The 20,429-nt window shown below is 38.4% G+C and overlaps 1 protein-coding gene across 5 annotated transcripts in view; it reads left to right on the top strand.

Annotated features, from left to right (window-relative positions):
- Spire1 (spire type actin nucleation factor 1) overlaps positions 1-20,429 on the top strand; it is a 160,826-nt gene that overhangs the window by 122,571 nt on the left and 17,826 nt on the right. For 3 of the 5 annotated variants that reach the window (XM_074070367.1, XM_074070366.1, XM_074070368.1), the window contains 2 exons: positions 9,826-9,867; positions 14,766-14,938. In XM_074070367.1, the coding sequence (XP_073926468.1) occupies positions 9,826-9,867; positions 14,766-14,938 (215 nt within the window). The remainder of the gene's footprint in view (positions 1-9,825; positions 9,868-14,765; positions 14,939-20,429) is intronic. The other 2 variants (XM_020178964.2, XM_020178965.2) reach the window with 1 other exon arrangement.

Genomic DNA, 20,429 nt, shown 5'->3' with positions numbered 1-20,429 from the left:
ATAGATACCACATTTTCTTAATCCATTCGTCAGTGGTGGGGCATCTTGCCTGTTTCCATAACTTGGCTATTGTGAATAGTGCCGCAATAAACATGGGTGTGCAGGTGCCTCTGGAGTAACCTGTGTCACAGTCTTTTGGGTATATCCCCAAGAGTGGTATTGCTGGATCAAATGGTAGATCAATGTCTAGCTTTTTAAGTAGCCTCCAAATTTTTTTCCAGAGTGGTTGTACTAGTTTACATTCCCACCAACAGTGTAAGAGGCTTCCTTTTTCCCCGCATCCTCGCCAACACCTGTTGGTGGTGGTGTTGCTGATGATGGCTATTCTAACAGGGGTGAGGTGGAATCTTAGTGTGGTTTTAATTTGCATTTCCTTTATTGCTAGAGATGGTGAGCATTTTTTCATGTGTTTTCTGGCCATTTGAATTTCTTCTTTTGAGAAAGTTCTGTTTAGTTCACTTGCCCATTTCTTTATTGGTTCCTTAGTTTTGGGAGAATTTAGTTTTTTAAGTTCCCTATATATTCTGGTTATCAGTCCTTTGATGTATAGTTGGCAAATATTTTCTCCCACTCTGTGAGTGTTCTCTTCAGTTTAGAGACCATTTCTTTTGATGAACAGAAGCTTTTTAGCTTTATGAGGTCCCATTTATCTATGCTATCTCTTAGTTGCTGTGCTGCTGGGGTTTCGTTGAGAAAGTTCTTACCTATACCTACTAACTCCAGAGTATTTCCTACTCTTTCCTGTATCAACTTTAGAGTTTGTGGTCTGATATTAAGATCCTTGATCCATTTTGAGTTAATCTTGGTATAGGGTGATATACATGGATCTAGTTGCAGTTTTTTGCAGACTGCTAACCAGTTTTCCCAGCAGTTTTTGTTGAAGAGGCTGCTATTTCACCATCGTATATTTTTAGCTCCTTTGTCAAAGACGAGTTGGTTATAGTTGTGTGGCTTCATATCTGGGTCCTCTATTCTGTTCCACTGGTCTTCATGTCTGTTTTTGTGCCAGTACCATGCTGTTTTTATTGTTATTGCTTTGTAATATAGTTTGAAGTCAGGTATTGTGATACCTCCTGCATTGTTCTTTTGACTGCGTATTGCCTTGGCTATTCATGGCCTCTTGTGTTTCCATATAAATTTAACAGTAGATTTTTCAATCTCTTTAATAAATGTCATTGGAATTTTGATGGGAATTGCATTAAACATGTAGATTACTTTGGGGAGTATCGATATTTTTACTATGTTGATTCTACCACTCCATGAGCGTGGGAGATCTCTCCACTTTCTATAGTCTTCCTCAATCTCTTTCTTCAGAAGTGTATAGTTTTCCTTGTAGAGGTCTTTCACATCTTTTGTTAGGTTTACACCTAGGTATTTGATTTTTTTTTTGAGGCTATTGTAAATGGAATTGTTTTCATACATTCTTTTTCAGTTTGCTCATTGTTAGTGTATAGAAATGCTAATGATTTTTCTATGTTGATTTTATATCCTGCTACCTTGCTATAGCTATTGATGATGTCTAGAAGCTTCTGAGTAGAGTTTTTTGGGTCTTTAAGGTATAGGATCATGTCGTCTGCAAATAGGGATATTTTGACAGTTTCTTTACCTATTTGTATTCCTTTTATTCCTTCTTCTTGCCTAATTGCTCTGGCTAGGAATTCCAGTACTATGTTGAATAGGAGTGGAGATAGTGGGCATCCTTGTCTGGTTCCTGTTTTTAGAGGGAATGGTTTCAGTTTTTCTCCATTAAGTATAATGCTGGCTGTAGGTTTGTCATATATAGCTTTAAATAATGTTGAGGTACTTTCCTTCTATTCCTAGTTTTCTTAGAGCTTTTATCATGAAATGATGTTGGATCTTATCAAAGGCTTTTTCTGAATCTATTGAGATGATCAAGTGGTTTTTGTCTTTGCTTCTGTTAATGTGGTTTATTACATTTATTGATTTTCGTATGTTGAACCACCCCTGCATCCCTGGGATGACGCCTACTTGGTCATGGTGTTTAATTTGGTTTGCCATTATTTTGTTGAGGATTTTTGCGTCAATGTTCATTAAGGAGATTGGCCTATAGTTCTCCTTTCTGGAGGTGTCTTTGCCTGGTTTTGGGATAAGTGTACTACTGGCTTCATAAAATGTGTTTGGCAGTTTTCCTTCCCTTTCTATTTTGTGGAACAGTTTAAGGAGGGCTGGTATCAGTTCTTCTTTAAAGGTCTGATAGAATTCAGCAGAGAATCCATCAGGTCCTGGACTTTTCTTTTTAGGGAGACTCTTGATTGCTGCTTCAATTTCATTTTGTGTTATAGATCTATTCAGGTGATTAATTTCCTCTTGGTTCAGTTTTGGATGATCGTATGTATCTAGAAATCTGTCCATTTCTTTAAAATTTTCAAATTTATTTGAATATAGGTTCTCAAAGTAGTCTCTGATGATTTCCTGGACTTCCATGGTGTTTGTTGTTATCTCCCCTTTTGCATTCCTGATTCTATTAATTTGGGTTTTTTCTCTCCTCATTTTAGTCAGGTTTGCCAGGGGTCTATCGATCTTGTTTATTTTTTCAAAGAACCAACTTTTTGTTTCATTAATTCTTTGTATAGTTTTTTTTTGGTTTCTATTTCGTTGATTTCAGCTCTTATTTTTATTATTTCTCTCCTTCTATTTGTTTTGGGATTTGCTTGTTCTTGTTTTTCTAGGAGTTTGAGATGTATCATTAGGTCATTGATTTGGCATCTTTCAGTCTTTTTAATATATGCACTCATGGCTATATACTTTCCTCTCAGGACTGCCTTAGCTGTGTCCCATAGGTTCCAGTAGGTTGTGTTTTCATTTTCATTAACTTCCAGGAACCTTTTAATTTCCTCTTTTATTGCGTTGATGATCCATTCTTCATTAAGTAATGAGTTATTTAGTTTCCAGCTGTTTGCATGTTTTTTGTCTTTACTTTTGTTGTTGAGTTCTACTTTTACTGCATTGTGATCAGATAGTATGCATGGTATAATTTCTATTTTCTTATATTTGCTGAGACTTGCTTTGTGCCCTAGGATATGATCTATTTTGGAGAAGGTTCCATGGGCTGCTGAGAAGAATATATATTGTGTAGATGTTGGATGAAATGTTCTGTAGACATCTACTAGGTCCATTTGATCTATTGCATATTTTAGATCTTGGATTTCTTTATTGATTTTTTGTTTGGATGACCTATCTATTGATGATAATGGGGTGTTAAAGTCTCCCACAACCACTGTGTTGGCGTTCATACATGCTTTTAGGTCTTTCAGGGTATGTTTGATGAAATTGGGTGCATTGACATTGGGTGCATACAGATTAATGATTATTATTTCCTTTTGGTCTATTTCCCCTTTTATTAGTATGGAATGTCCTTCTTTATCTCGTTTGATCAATGTAGGTTTGAAGTCTACTTTGTCAGAGATAAGTATTGCTACTCCTGCCTGTTTTCGGGGGCCATTGGCTTGGTAAATCTTCTTCCAGCCTTTCATCCTAAGCCTATGCTTATTTCTGTCGGTGATATGGGTCTCCTGTAAGCAACAAATTGTTGGATCTTCCTTTTTAATCCATTTCATCAAGCGGTGCCTTTTGATGGGTGAATTAAGTCCATTAACATTAAGTGTTAGTACTGATAGGTATGTGGCGATTCCTGTCATTTAGTTGTCTTAGTTGTTTGAAGGTTTGATTGTGTGTACCTCAGTTGAGGTTACTCTCTACTGTCTTGCTTTTTCTTTTCCTGTGGTTTGGTGCTGCCTGTCTTTTCATGGTTAAGTTGGGTTTCACTTTCTGTGTGCAAAATCCCTTGAAGGATCTTTTGTAGTGGTGGCTTTGTGGTCACATATTGTTTTAGTTTCTGCTTATCATGGAAGACTTTTATTGCTCCATCTATTTTGAATGATAGTTTTGCTGGCAAGACCCTCATTTCACTGGGGGTATAGACCCAGAAGTGGACTTGCTGGCTGGATCATGTGATAGTTGTAGTTTTAGTTCTTTGAGGGACCTCCATACTGGTTTTCGTAGTGGTTATACCATTTTACAGTCCCACCAACAATGTGTAAGTCTTTCCTCATCCTTACCAACACTTACTGTCTTTGGGAGTTTTTTATAATAGCATCCTGGCATTTCACTGATGACTAGTGATGCTTGAGCATTTTTTCATATACTTATTGTATGTCACTTTTGGAAAAATGTCTGTCTAGGTTCTTTGCCCATTTTTGAATCAAGTAATTTGTTGTTTATATATAGGAGTTCATTCTTCACTTTGAATATTAAGCCCTTGTGACTTGCACGGTTGGCAAATATTTTCCCCAGTAAAGTAGGCGACCTTTCCACTCTGCTGGTTGTTTCCTTGGCTGTGTAAAAGCTTTGTAGTTTGCTGTTATCTCATTTGTTTATTTTTTTTCTGTTGTTTTGTGTTTATTGCTGATGCTTCTGGTGTCAGATCATGAAATTGCCAAGACCAATATCATGGAGCTTTTCTCATTTTTTTTAAAAAGGAGTTTGACGTTTTAATCTTCAGTTTCATTTTGAATTGGTTTTTGTGTACGTTGTGAGATATAGGTCCAGTTTCATTCTTTTGCATCTGGATATTCAATTTTCCCAACACCATTTGTTGAAGAAACTAGTGTACTTTCTCCACTTCATTCTTGGCAGTGTATACATGTCTTTATTTCTGAGTTCTCTAATCTGGCCCATGAGTTTATATGTCTGTCTGTATTCCAGTAATCTACTGACTTTTTTGTTTTGTTTTATTTGTTTTTTTGAGACAGTTGTCAAGGGTATTCAGGGCCAGGCTGGCCTCAGACCCAGCTTAACCTCCTGTTTTGATTACTGTAACTTTATTATGTCTTAATTTCAGGAAGTGTGATACCTTCAGTTTTAGTCTTTCTCAAGATTAATTGGTTATTTGTCCTTTATGTTTCCAAGTGAATTTTAGGATTGATTTTCTTTTTTTTGTAAAAAACTACCATTAAAATTTTGCATGGGGAGTCAGGCATGGAGGCTCACACCTGTAATCTCAGCATTGAGGAAGCAGAGACAGGAGGATCTTGAGTTTAAGGTAAACCCAGGCTATATAGAGAGCTCAAGGTCTCAGCTATGGAATAGAAACCCTGTCTCAAAAAAAAAAAAAAAAAGAAGCCAGGAGATGAATGAAGGAAAGGAAGAATTTTATGGGATTGCACTGAATCTGTGTGTAGCCTTAGATTGTATTGACTCTTTAACAGTGTTCATCAGTCTGTGAACACAGGATATCTTTGTGTTTGTTTGTGTCTTGTAGTTTTTAGTATACAAATACTCCTAGGTATTTTATCCTTTTTGGTAATGTATTAGGATTGTTTTCCTAAATTCCTTTTCAGATATTTTGTTGTTATATTTCAAAACACATCAGATTTTTCTGTGTAGCTTTTGTATCATGTAACTTCACTGAATTTTTAGTTCTAACAGTTTTGTGAGTATGTGTGTGTGTGTGTGTGTGCACACGCATGTATGGAGGTATTGTGAGAATCAACTTAGGCTGGATCTTTTCTGTCAAAGGATTTCATCAGTAATCACTGGGGATAAAATTATCTCAGCATAATAAAGGCTATATATGAAAAACCCACCGCTAACATTATACTCAACAGTGAAAAACTGAAAGGAACAAGGCAAGGAAAACCTTTTCCTTGTTCAATATAGTATTGGGAGGCCTAGTGAAAGCAATTGGACAATTAAGGAAATTTTTTTTATTGTTTTATTATTCATATGTGCATACAAGGCTTGGGTTATTTCTTCCCCCTGCCCCCACCCCCTCCCTTACCATCCAGTCCACCCCCCACCCCCTCAATATCCAGCAGAAACTATTTTGCCCTTATTTCTAATTTTGTTGTAGAGAGAGTATAAGCAATAATAGGAAGGAACAAGTGTTTTTGCTGGTTGAGATAAGGTTAGCTATCCAGGGAGTTGACTCACATTAATTTCCTGTGCGTGTGTGTTACCTTCTAGGTTAATTCTTTTTGATCTAACCTTTTCTCTAGTTCCTGGTCCCCTTCTCCTGTTGGCCTCAGTTGCTTTTAAGGTATCTGCTTTAGTTTCTCTGCGTTAAGGGCAACAAATGCTAGCTAGTTTTTTAGGTGTCTTACCTATCCTCACCCCTCCCTTGTGTGCTCTTGCTTTTATCATGTGCTCATAGTCCAATCCCCTTGTTATGTTTGCCCTTGATCTAATGTCCACATATGAGGGAGAACATACGATTTTTGGTCTTTTGGGCCAGGCTAACCTCACGCAGAATGATGTTCTCCAATTCCATCCATTTACCAGCGAATGATAACGTAAGGAAATTTTAAAAAAAGAAAATAGAAAAGAAGTAAAATTGTCCATTTGTAGACAGCATGGTCTTGTACATACAAAGTCCTAGATACCTGTTAGAAATATCTTTAAGATATTGAGGTGTCACAAGGGAGAAGACACTACTGAGAGTTTTGACATGAAAGGGTATTGAATTTTGTCAAACGCTTTTTCTGCATTTTTGAGATGATCATGTGGTCTTTATCCTATATTCTACTAATGGCATATGACATTAATGGATTTTCATAAGTTGAGCCATCCTCGGATCCCAGAGATAAATCCTACTTGATCTACCTGTGTTGTGCTGTTAGATGCAATTTGCTAGTATTTGTTGAGGAGTTTTCATCTATGTTCATCAGGAATATTGGCCTGTAGTTTTCTTGTTTTATCTTTAGTGTTCTTTCTCTTCAGTACTTTAGAAGAGGCTGAGAAAGATTGGCATTAGTTCTTTAAATAGTTGGTAGAATTCCTCAGTGAGGCCCTCCGGCTCTGGGCTTTGCTTTGTTAGGTGCCTTTTAACAAACGATTCAGTCTCCCACAGCATCCCTTTTCCACATATATGTTCCTCCATTTCACTTTTAAAAGTATATTTAGATGCTATATTTAGAAGCCTACTTGAGAACAATTAAGCAGCAATTTTACATTGAGTATATCTTACTTTAACTTTGAGAGTTGGTGTTTCAAGGAACTGGAACTGAGCTGTTGTAGAAAGTGATTATACGGCAGTCTTACCTGTAGAATTCTGAGTTTAAAAATGATCTCAAACCTTAATTGCAAAGTAAGAGATTTGGCTTCATTTTTTTCTACAGATCTACATTTTTTTTAACTATAAAGTTGTACTTTGGGGAGTTTGGCTAGGATAAAATTGGCAGGATTAAAAGGAGAAAAGTTTCCCTAAACTTTTCTTTATAACATTTCCTCTCCATGTAATTACAAGTAGAAATCCTGAGCAGAAATGAGAAAAGTGCCTAAGTGTTTGAAAAAAAATAAGTATCCCATAATTTCTCCAGCCAGAGGTGTTCTCTGTGGATCTACTTGTGTGTTATAAAATAAGGACAGAAAAACTATATATAGTGTTTTGACCTCTCCCAAAAAATGATAGCATTCCTTTCTTATACAGTAGACAATTTTATTTCGAATGATAGGTTTGCTTTCCAGAGAAAAGCATGAGGAAACATTGGAGCAGGTCAAAGGATGCTTTGAGAATATGTGTTATTTTGTTTGCTATGTATACTAAGGTTTAGAGTTGCTGTTGTTTCTTTCACTGTTCTGGGCCTTGCACTTGCTGGTCAGGGGCTCTCCCACTCCTCCACCAGCCCTTCTTGTTTTAGTTTGTTTTTCAGATGGAATCTCGCTTCTGCCAGACAAGCCTCCTCCCTTCGCCTCCTTTGTAATTGGAATTTTAGGGGTGTATTACTATACACAGCATAGCATTGCATATTTTTTTGAGTGACACACAATCCCTAACCACTTTTGTGTGGAATAACTAAGGCAAAGTGAAATGCCTATTTGAAAGTAGCATCCTAACTTGTACATTAGGATGAAAATAAAGTATTACTTCCTAACTATCGAACCCTAAGTGCAGTTGGTGAGTAATAGTGCTTTATTTGCCCATCTACACTGCAGATCCCCTTTGTTGACACATGTGCTTTTAGAAACATCCACATGCGACTCTGACTTCCTGGTAACATGTGTATGGGATAGAAGTCATTGCTTCGTATCATTTTCTTAAAGATACTGTGCTGAGCTTTTGGGCTATAAATGTAAATTATTCCTTAGAAACGTCTCCTTAAAAAGACATATGGAAAGACACAGTCCATTAAATTAGAGTGCTAGCACCCTATAGGCGGTCTTCTCTGGAAAATACCAGCTAGGAAGGCACTCTGCTGCTGTGACCCACCACTGACCTGCGCTTATGGCCTCTCTTGTCATGGGTCCCGTCCTCCCTGCTAGGTAGAATCTCCAGTAACTCCTCCAGCTCCCAGAAATCCAGTGAGGAAGGCAAGTGATTTGTGGCTAGATGACAAAATTTCCCAGGATAAAGGCCCTGAACCATAAGGACTTCATGAAATGAGGTGGTGAAAAAATTAAGGGTAAATAATTGACACCTCAGATTATCCTACCTTATTGATTTGAAGAGGATATAGAAGAAAGGAAGAAAGAATATGGCAGAAGATATTCATAGACACTGCTTTGGCTTCAACGATTTGGAGGTTTCAGTTTTGAAATGGAGAGAGAAGACACTTTATGGGGGAGGAAAGTGATGCTTGGGCTTTGGAAGTGCTGTGGGTATTGATACGGCAGTCTTCGTAGTAACAGAAGTGTTCTCCCTCTCTGGTTCACCAGTATCAAGGTTCTGGGACAGGTTTTGGATTGCAGTGGCAATAGGCAATTGTGTTGTGAAAACCCAAATTCATCAAATCTTTGCAATGACCTTTTTTAATAACTTTATTAAGATACAATTTACAGCCAGCCACAGTAGTACACACCTGTAATCCCAGGTGCTTGAGACAGGAGAGTTCCAAGTTAAAGGCTAACCTGGGCAATTTAGTGAGACCCTGTGTCAAAATTAAAATTTATATAAAGGGATGGGGTTATAGCACATGGTGGACATTTCTTAGCACATACAAGGCCCTGGGTTCAGTCTCCAGTGTCATAAAAATACAATTCACGAACAAAATTTACCCATTTAGACTATGTAATTCAATGGCTTTTACTATGCATAATAAATTTTTAAAACATTATTTCAAAAGGAAAGAATTAATCATTTTAGTGTTAAGAAATGCAAATTGTGTTCTTCTGTGCCAAACACTATACCGAGTACCTTTTTCACATGAAGCAATTTAATCTTTCTAACAATCCATGAAGTAGGTGCCATTGTTCCTAATTTGCATATGGAGTGACTTAAGCACAGAGAGGTTAAGAAACTTGCCCAGAATCACACTGCTAGAAGTAGCAGAACTGAAGTCCAAACTTAGGCAGTCTGGCCTCCCAGCTGTGGTCACACTGCCTATAGCACTTTATTGACACACGGGTGCTCCTAGTTCCTGGCTGAGTGTTTTTTAAAAACTCTTTATGCAGAGAGTCTAACTGAACCCTGAAAGATACATGTGTTCTAAAGTTACAAACATTTGAAAGCCTTGTCAATTTTTTCTGTTGTCTATTTTGCATGTAAGTAAAAAAAAAATCCTATTCTATAATTCTTTGTAACTTTATCACAGTTTCATATTCAGCATGTTCTTTAAAACATTATTTTCCATTTATTGTTATTCCATACTAAATCCTAGTGATAGAATTGAAACTAAGACTCTTGCCTGGTTTTATTATATTTTAGATTTTTATCCAGAAGCTTCTGCCTTAGAGTCCGAGATGTACCACTAAGGGTCTTCTTTTATCCTTCTCTCTTTTCTGTCTTTCCTATATACTCCTAACGGCTGAATTATTTTCTTTCTGTTGTTTGTTTTCTTTTCTTTCTTTCTTTTTTTTTTTTTTTTCCAGCAATGCGGCCACTTAGCATGTCTTACAGTTTTGACTTGTCAGGTAAAAAAAAAAAAAAAAAAAAGCTCTTTCACACCTGACATGAGTCATGTGGTTTCTGTGAAGCACACTCATTCATCTGCTTGTTCAAACATGTCAAAAAGAAAATTGAAAGGCTTTCTTCTGAGCTGTGGTCAGCAAAATAAAACATTCTGCCATTTGGAAGCAATGTACTTGAAATAAGTATCACCTCCCGAGCGATGATGGACTGGCTGTTGGACCACACTTACGGATACAGAACATGGCTGTGTGATAGTCCTTCAGACCCCTGCCTTAAGAGAACACAAAGCTTTGCAGCAGCAGCCTCCATCTGCCCTGGTCTCCAAATTGTCCATATTTAAGAAGCTAACACCAGAGGCTTAGCTGCTTGTTGACTGATGCGCCTCCCTGTGGGCACTGAACTCAGTGTGGGCACTGAACTCAGGAGGCAGAGCCAGTCCTGCATGCTGGGGAAGAGCACAAGCACGAGCTGCAGGAGCTCAGCCTGCAAGGCAGACAAGCCCAGACCCTTTCCATCTAGAGGGGAAGTGCGCAGCTGTCACTGACCAAGCTTGACCTGTCAAACTAGCTCCCTTATAAAAAGAGAAATGTGTACGAGCAGACTTCCAGAGACCACCTATACTTTCTGTAAAATAGTTTGCAGATTCAAGCTTTTAATTTCACAGCCCTCTCTTTTCCATGTAAAATGAGATAAGATGCTGGTACTAGTGTTCTCTTCCAGAATATTTTTTAAATGCCATGAAATGTCTCTTAATCTTAAGTTACAAAGAATTGTTGGCATGCTTTACAAATTTATATTTAAGGAGCCAGAGAGTTCTAGTAACATTTTCTTAATTGACTATTTAAGCTATCTTCTATCTACAACACTAGTTCCCAACTGTTTTTAAATTTTCTCTTATTTTTGTAGGTCTCAGGCATGACTCTAGTGTTAAAATATTCAATTATTATTTTTGACTGACCATCAAAGAGCCTTTTCTATTTTCTTTATCCATTTGGCATTTTTTATTTATTTTATCAACCATTTGCAGAGTGAGCCTTTAAAAAATTTAGTCCAAAAAAAAAAAATTTAGTCCAGAAAATAAACTCAGAGACATTTTGGAGCATTTTTGCTTACTACTAATCATCTAAAGTTGGCTATATAAGGGCTGAGCATGGTGGCGCACACCTGTAATCCCAGGTACTCGGGAGGCATAAATAGAAGGATTGTGGTCCAAGACCAGCCTTAGGCAAAAACACAAGATCCTAGCTAAAAAATAACTAAAGCAAAAAAGGGCTGGAGATGTGCACCTGCCTAGCAAGTGCAAAGCCCTGAATTTAAAAAATTAAAAAATTTTAAAAAAAGAGAGAAGTCCATATAGATCACAAACACTGTCTCTTCTGAATATTTACTAAACATGTCTCCATCAATTGGACTGTCAGGGAATGTGGGTTAATGGCTGGCATAAATTAGCTACAAATGGCTGATGAAGACAGTGTGCATGCTCACCCCTTTGTGTAGAAGTCTGTTCTGTGTTCTCATAGGCTTGTGATGTGTTCTCATAGGCTTGTGATGTAGTCTGTGTTGGAAAAAAGCTCTTAACCTGGCACAGTGGTTCATGCCTGTAATCACAGATACTCGGGAAGCAGAGATCAGGAAAATAGCAGTTAGAGACCAGCCAGGGCAAAAAGTTAGTGAGACCCCATCTCAAAAACAAGCTGGATATGGTGACACTCATTATAACCCCGGCTATGCAGGAGGCATATGTAGGAAGATCACAGCCCAAGACTGGCCCCAGGCAAAAAGCGCAAGATCCTATCCGAAAAATAACTAAAGGATAAAGTGCTTAGGGATGTGGCTAAAATGTTAGAACACCTGCCTAGCAAGAACAAGGCCCTGAGGTCAAACCCCAGTACTACCAAAAAAAGAAAGGGGTTAACAAAGAATCTTGGTTTCACTACTTATATTTACTGTAATTTATTTTGTGCATTAATGTACCTTGTGATTTCCAAGTGCTTCATTCTTGATTTTTATGCTACTTTCATGCTTTTCATTGTTGCATTTTGATTATTAATTAAAATGTTCCAAGTTATAAAATGGGAAAAATTAATCCAATCTTCTAATTTAAATATAAATATAAATCCAATATTAAATATTTTCAGAATATGAGCAAACTAAGGAGCAAACATTTTAAACACATAGTCTAGACAATGACTCTGAACTTAAGTACAGAATAACGCATAAAGAAGTATATACTGCTGCTGAGGCACAGCTTATGAATACATTCTTAGTGAAAATCTTAACAGTCCTTTCAACATCAATGGAGGTAAGTATAATATATATTTCCTATGTAGATATATAAATATATAATCTGTATTCTAGTCACATTTCCTCCAACTAAATAAAGCAGCAGACACAGAAAGTTATTAGATATAGTATTCAATATCATAAGCATGCATTTTAGTCTTTGAACCTAAGATACGTACTTTTTAAAGCCATATCTAAGTATTTCACATCTTAAACATTTTATACTTATAATATCACCAGCTGTTTTCTTAAGAAATTTCCCTTAGACTGAAGAAACACTTGTTTAATCCAGGTGTTTGCTTTTTCACATATGATACATTGGAATAATAGGTGAAGATTTATTCATTTGAGCAGAAAATGCAAGTAATTAAACTCCTTAGAATATGTTCACCCGAGTCTTTTATGAATGGGTAGTGCAAGATAAAACCATCTACAGTGTCTAGTCTTCTGTGGGGTCACCCTGAAGCCCATTTTATTAATAACCTGTGTTATTAATTCCATTTTCCTCACAGCTTTGAACTCATTACAGAGGTTTATTTTAGTTGTCTCAGTCAGTGAACTAAGGTGACAGCTGTCAATTTCATAGCTCAGCATTCAGGCAATTAGAGAGCTACTGGGAAGCATTTCAGATCCCCTGTGTTGAGTGAAATGAACACAGGGCAGCCATTGTCATTTAACTGTTCCCTAAGCTTAGTTCAGGTGCCATCATTATGATTTTTGTCATTCTTTCGCTCTCTCTCTTTTTTTTTTTAAACAGGGTCTCCCTACATAGCTCAGGCTGACCTCAAACTCTGTACCTCCTGCCTCAGCTTCCCAAGGGCTAGATTACAGTGTGTATCACTTTGCTTTTTTGCCACCAGTACAATTTAAAAATTTTAATTTATCTTAAGTGACTTTTTAAAATTTCTTAGCCAGTATCATCCATAAAATTGTGGGCCTGACGTAATAGCTGTAATTTTTTTGCAAGAAATTAAATAAATATGTAACCATTAAAAAACTGGTTCAGTGTTACTCTGTGCCCTTGAAGTGGTATGAATGCAGTGCAGCACAGGAAGCAGGCAGGGTTGATTGGGATGGAGCCAGCCCTGAAAGCTTGACTGCAGTTACGACCATCCTCCACCTTGGGAGAAGCTGCCACCAGGTAAATAGCGGGGGCTTCTGCCAGGACGTGTGTGCCTAAGAGGGTACAGGTGCCTGCCTTTAAGTGTTGGTCTTTTCTTTTGGAAGACTGACTACTAAAACACCATGAGCCATTCTGTAGGTAATGTATGTAGTAAGGCATATTATAGAATAAAAGTTTTTAGAAATACACTCTTTAAGACCATATTTAAATACTACCTTTTATCTGTGAATAGAAATTAACCAGTTAATTGCAGTCATTTCCCTTTTGGTTTCTGAAAAACGTAAGATACTTTTCTAAGATATTTCTCCCTACATCTCCTTCTGAAAGATTTATTTAATGATTTTGACTTTATATTTGCTGCTTTTCCAAGTTTTTCCCTTTCTATACCCTCCCTTACCCCTACACACACACACACACACACACACCCCAATTATTTGTTAGCTACTTAAAACCTGGGAAGGTAATAACAAAATAAGTGCATATGGTATCAAATTCTCAATAAAAATTTTACCTAGCCAGGTGTGATAGTACAAGCTTGTGATCCTAACACTCAGGAGGCTGAGGCAGGAGAATCGCAAGTTCAAGGCCAGCCTAGGATACACAGAAAGACCCTGTCTCAAAAAAAATTTTTTTTAACTAAAATGATGAATGATTGATAGCTCTGTCTTCTCCCTTCCTTCTTCCCTTCTCTTCTCCTGTCCCATTCTTCTTTCCCTTCCATCCTCCCATCCTTTCTTTCTAGCTTATTCACACCCTTTCTTCAGTTACAGAAGAGCATGTTCTCTGGCCTTCCTGACATTGAGTGTTCACTGCATGTACTATGCACAGTATTTTATGTGCAATTACTAACCTGGTTAGTCCTCACAGCAAGCTTGCTTCTGTTTCCTTCATTTTATGGAGGAGTAAGTAGAGGTTAGGTAGCTTGTTCAGAAGTCAGACTGTTAACAAGAGAAGCAGACTTTGAGGCCAACCTGCACTGCACTGTACCAACTGTATACTGCCTCTTTTTCTCTCACTTGTGCTATTATCTTCCTATCCATAATCAGTATAATGGATCAGAGGAAATGTATCTTAAATTCTTTGTATTCATGTAAAATATGTTTAGATGAATATAGATTGCTGGCTATTTTGATTTTTTAGGTCAAAATATTTCAGATCTCAGGCCCAGAAATGTTCTGTGTGTGCTGTATCTTTCTACCCTCTCCCTCCACTGGCACTTAGCAGCTAGACTCTGAGCCTCAGTTCCTTCACCTGGAAAATAAGAAGTAGAGTCAATTAGGACTGTCCCAACTCAGTGCTAAACTATAAATTTTTCTTTAGTCGAATCTGACAGTTTCTTTAACAAATGATTCATATGCACAGGCAAGGCATCACTGCACTAAGTCCCTGTTGTGTTTCTGTGGCATGGAAATGCCCTGTCACTGCTGTGTGCTTCCAATACCAAACACCTTTCTTGACTCAAGAAAAGGTAAGCTTTTGAATTTCTCTTACCAGATGTAACTACCCCAGGATCTCCAAAGAATGTTGGGGAATCATCTATTGTGAATGGAGGTTTAACGTCACAGGCTAAAGAAAATGGGCTGGGTGCTGCCCAGCAGGCACCTGTACAGCAGAAGAAGCTCCTCAGAGCCCCGACCCTGGCTGAGCTGGACAGCTCCGACTCAGAGGTGAGGCCTCAGACCCATTCCTCACTGGCACCTTCAGCTGTCACTTTGTCTCTTCCTATGTTTTCAGTTATAAAACTAGGACTGAAATTAATTTATTTCACAGGAAGGGAAACAATAGATTACTTAGTATTAACCAACGTGGTAGTGTATACAGAATAAACACTGAAATTTAGCTACACTGTAGTCTTAAATTATAAGTGGGATTAAAATAAGTCAACATTTTTTAAACTCATATTACCTTCCCCTTTGTTTTGGGAAGAAAAAAAGTAAAGTTAAAAGAAACATTCCTATAAATAACTTTTCCCTCTGAAACACACACATACTTGCTTAGAATGGTTTCTGCTTTAATAAAAATGCCAAGATACAAGCCTCCAAAAAGAAAAGTTTTAATAGTTTTCCTCAGATGTCTTCCTTTACTTCTGTCCTTCAGGGGAAATAGCTCACATCCTTCACAGTTTCAACACCCATCTGGAAGCTGTACTCCCCAGTTTCTGGAGCCTATCTTAGTGTCAAGAGCTTTTCAGTCTCCACTTTCTGTCCCTTAAAATCAACTTAAGCAAAGTAAGTTGAGCTTTTTCCTTCCCTTCTCCCTGACCCACTTGACACAAGACACACACAGCTGGCTTCCTGTCCTCAATGTAGGCTCCATCCTCCTATGTCCACCCAAGTTAGAATCTGTGGAATTGCTTTTTAATTTTCCTCAGACAATACCAGTGCTAACAATTTTAGTACTGAAGCCTTTCAAACATTAGTAATAACAAAAAGTATCATTATTACCAACAGACTTCAGTCAGCGTCTTGCTCTCTCACTGTCTTACCAAGCTGTCTGATATTTCTTCTTAGCTTTTCAGATTCCATCTTGCACACACCAGGTTCATTGTCACTCATGCTTAAAACCTTTGGGAGTCTCCCGTCCCTCACAGGATATATAGTTCATGTTCGTAATGCAGTTTGTGAGAGCCCCCTGAAGAAATGCCTGGAGACTGCTCTGGCCCTATTTCACACTCTCCTTGCTCCCTTTTGATCCCTCAGCCACACGGGCCATTGTCTTTCCTGCTCAATCTGTTCTTCCTCAGCTGTGTACTTAGCTATGTCCCAATTCATGATCCTGCTCCACCCTTAAGAGTCTCACCTTAAGTGATCTGTCTTCTGATGCCACTAGGGCCCTCTTCTCTGTGACTCCATGATAACCCCTTTGTCCCTGTCACACCAGAGCATAAATGCATCCAGCGCTGGATGTGACTGGGTTCTGGAGCCGGCATTTAATCCCCTAGCTGATGCACAGAGTTAGTCCCTGTGTTCTCCACCTGGTATGTGAAACTGATTTTGTGATCTTCAAGTCTTTTTCTGGCTCCAGAATTTGAAAAGCCTGCCTTTTCAAATTTGATAGATGGGTATTCTTCCCCACCCCTTTATTTATTCGTGATGTCAAGGAATTTCCAAACTAAGACTCATTTACCTCTGGTCATATTTGCTCTCTAATAATGGCCACAATACAAAGACAGTTAGATGTGTTCCATGCTACATTCACATTTTCTAGTATTTTTCATTCCCTACTTTACGTATTCTTTCACTCTTCTCCTATTTATCCTTTTCACCAATTTCTTTTTCCCCCCTTTTTTTCTAGTCAAATATGTGTTAAATTCCTTTGGTAAATACTAAAGGTAGAGGCAGAAATATGGTGGGCTTTGTCCCCCTGTTGCTTATAATTTAAATAGGAAATAGAAAACCATGCATGTAAGAATTATTACAAGTGTTCAGTGAGAGCACAGTCTGCAAGGTGCTGTTTTAGACTCTGCGACTGAACACTACAGAAGTTCAGAGACTATAATATACTCTAGAAGGACTGGAGAAGCCCCAGTTTGAAAACTAGCCACTGTAGGGACAGGTGGTGCGCTTTCCATTTTGCTGTGTGGTGTGGGTCTTGTTGTGCCATGGCATGCTCACTTAGTTCTTCCTGCTAGCCAGACTTGTCCTTCAGCGTGTCTTCCCCATACCTGCCATGCTGATGCCATACCTGGCTGCTGACTCGCCTAGTGCATTATCAGCCCAGTAAGCATAGACCAAGTCAGCGCTCAGGGCTGTAAAGACCAAATCAAGGAAAGCCATACAGAAGACAGCAGCCTTCCACAGAAGAACAGGGCACATTAGCTAGAAATAGAGGTGGGAAGTAGAGCCCTGCCCACCCACCCCACCCACCTCCCCCTTTCAGACCCTTTCAGGGTCTCTCTGAGGGAACTCTTGTAGCATTGTGAAATTCTTTTTTCCATTCTAAGAGGAAGTGTTCTGCCAGGAGGCAGCAGCACTTAGCTAACACTGAACTTCTTACCAGTAAATCCACCTGCCTCTACTGCCCCTGCCAAGACCTCTCTGCCACCCTCTGTGCTGCAGCCCCTGAAATAGTTGCAGGTGCTGCCAGAACTCCCTTGGGGAGGAAGCAGTGACATCGCAGTTCAGGTGCTTGATTCCCTCCTGACACGCAGCTGCTGCCAGGCAGAGTGAATTTCTTCCCATGTCATACTTGTCCCAGCAGAGACTAGCCTTCAGCCACTACCAGATACCTACTTCATGATCTCATGTAATATTCTTTTCCAGAGAAACTTTATATTCTTTAAGAGGTAGCTTCTCCCATTCCAGGATATCACCTGCTGTTGTCACATACAGACAACTTTCATTGATGACATTGTCCACCAGAAACTTCCTATTACTTAGTACTAACCTTGAAGGTTGACTTAAACTTGGTCCAGATTATCACAAATAGTTTACTGTTTAATCCTTATTGAGTTCTTAATTTCCTTGATACATCATTATAGACTATATTAATGAATTGTTTACCTTACCAGTTTCAAACTCAGCTGTTTTATGCAAAAAAGGAAAAGTCCTCCTTAGTCATTTTTTTCCCCTTTGCAGTGCTGGGGATAGAACCCAGGGCCTTGCACATGTTTAGGCAAGTGGCTCTACCACTGACCTACGTCCCCAGGCCTCAACCTTAATCAATTTAAGAATATGAGATACTGACTTGCTTTTAAATGTTCTTAATGCCCAAAGTTTATGAGTCCATGAACAATCAGGGAAATGCATTTTTCCCTTCCTGTTAAGTAAGAACTTCATTTGCCAAAGTGGCAAATTGATTTTTTTCTCTTGGACTTAGTAGCTTTGTACATTTAAATCTCCAGTCAAAATAAGCATTAGCTACAAGTTGAAGTTGATGTCTTTTGAAAGTTTCTAGTTGTCAAACTTGGCCCCCTAGTACTGACTCATCAACATTGGCCAGTTAGTTTTGACCCATTTGTGGGATTTAGACATTTCCAGGTATTAAACTTGTCCATTGGGAGTGACCCAAAAGCACAACACTTCTTTTTAAGGCTTAGAAATAGGTTATCTAATCTGTCATTTTGCCCGAACCAGAACTAACCAGTGTTTTTTAATTAACAAAATACCATGAGCACATTCTCTTCTGATTCAGTGTCCTTGTCGTGATGCCTACTGTCTGAGTGGCGTCCATCATAGTAATTTACCACATTTTATTCACCCAGTCCCTATGTGGGAACATTTAGTTAGTTTCCCGTTTTCTGCCATTATAAATAACAGTAGTGTTGTAGGCATCCTTATGTTAAACTTTTGAACTGAGTTGGTTCCCAGAATATTTCTAGAATTGAACTTTCAAAGTGAAAGAATACACATTTTTATAGCTTTTGATGCATAGTGTCAGGTTCCTTAAAGAGAACTCTAGTAGCTACTTCTTAGTGAGCTAACTCTGGGCTGGAATTTAGATAGTAATTTGACTTCACAAAGACCTTAGAAGGTGATTTTTATCCTTATAAAAACAGTAAGGGTACCATGGTTTCTTTCCGAATTTTATGATCTTTCACTTTTCACTTAAATAACAAAGGAACAGTAGAGTTAGGAAATGATATAGTCAGACTGGAAACCCACATGTAACTCCAAAGTCTGTGTATCTCATGAACTTGAGAATATTCCAACCAGTAGTGTATGAGAATGCCTGAATTTAAAACAAAAAAATTTAATTGGGAGGGGCCTGAGAAATTTTGTACACCATCTACTTATAGTGAGAAAACTCAGCCCCCAGTAAAGCTAAAGACCAAGTTAAAGCCATCTGATATTTTAGTAGCAGAGTCTCTATTAACTAGGCCTTTTGTCTGTTCCTGGAAATGCAGCTTATATTTAGCTACTTCTTTTAGCCTATCTCAAGCAACTTTTTTAAAATGAAAAATAAGTTTCGGTTGCTGGGATTTCAAAGCTTTTGGTAACAAAGGAAAGCAAAGGAGCTGTGTCAGGAGCATCCCTGGACATTTTTTCAGAAAAAGGAAGGTTGCCGCTCCTGTGAAGTGAGTTGGGTACCCATACTGGCAACTTCGGGCAACAATGCCACCCGGGAATAAAGCCTGGGTGTAGGCAGCTCTCCTGCAGCCACAGTTCTCACCTAGAGAACACCTAGTCCTTTGAGTGTCAGAACCAGTTCCTTGCATCAGCCAGCACAAACAAGCAGGTTTTGGAGACCAGGCCAGGCAGAAGACACTGATGTTCTTGGGATGTGGAAGACACATCAGAACCCTGAGCCAGCAAAAGTGGTCAGTGCACAGGAACAGACATGGGACAGCAAGCACAGCAGGAGTCTGTGTGCACACACATGGACACCTGTACATGCATGTCTTGCTCAGAGACCAGACTTTCAGAATTCCCTGGACCTCAGGTGTCTTTGTGATCTTTAGGGTCAGGACCCTAGAGAATATTAGTTTTCAAGTAGTCAGAAATATGGGTATGGCAATAACTGCTGGGAAGCAATTTCAAATGTCAAACAATTGTTTATAAGGGGTGGGGAATATAACATAGTAGCATGTACTTGATTAGCATACTCAGTCTTTGGGTTTTTCCCAGCGATGTAAAAAATAAAAATGAAAGAATTCTTTACACTTACAACATTTTAATCTCCATGTTGTAAATCAAGGTACATCAGATTCTCACATCAAACCTTAGTCATTTCCTTTTAGCAAAAGCATTTTTAAGAGCCTCACAGCACTGGGGAGGCTGAAGCTAGAAGATCCTGAGTTTGAGACCAGCCTAGGCTACATAGCAGTACTGTACCTTAAACACACACTTTAAAAATGAATGATTGTGTGATTTTCTTGTGTGGTTTTTTTTTGTGTGTGTGTTTTTTTAAGTGGAGAATGCAGCTTCTGAGTACCAAAAATCTAGTACTCAATAATGTTCCCCTTTCTTACTTAAGTCTAGTCTTAAAGAATGGAATAAAACTATTCAGGGGAAAATCAGAAGTCCACCTTTAAATTTACCAAAACAGATTCTAAATTCCCTAGACTATATCCATAATTTTTTTGAGACAGGATCTCACTGTATACTCCAGGCCAACCTTAAACTCATGATCTTCCTGCCTCAGCCTCCCAAGTGCTAGGATTATAGGCATGCACCACCCTACCATCTGCCATATCTGTCAATTTTAGCATTATTTTGT

Source organism: Castor canadensis, chromosome 4 (assembly GCF_047511655.1).
Source record: "Castor canadensis chromosome 4, mCasCan1.hap1v2, whole genome shotgun sequence".
In the NCBI taxonomy this organism is placed as follows: Eukaryota; Metazoa; Chordata; class Mammalia; order Rodentia; family Castoridae; genus Castor; species Castor canadensis.
The sequence above is the reverse complement of the archived record's forward strand: the minus strand, read 5'-3'. Positions and strand labels throughout refer to the sequence as shown.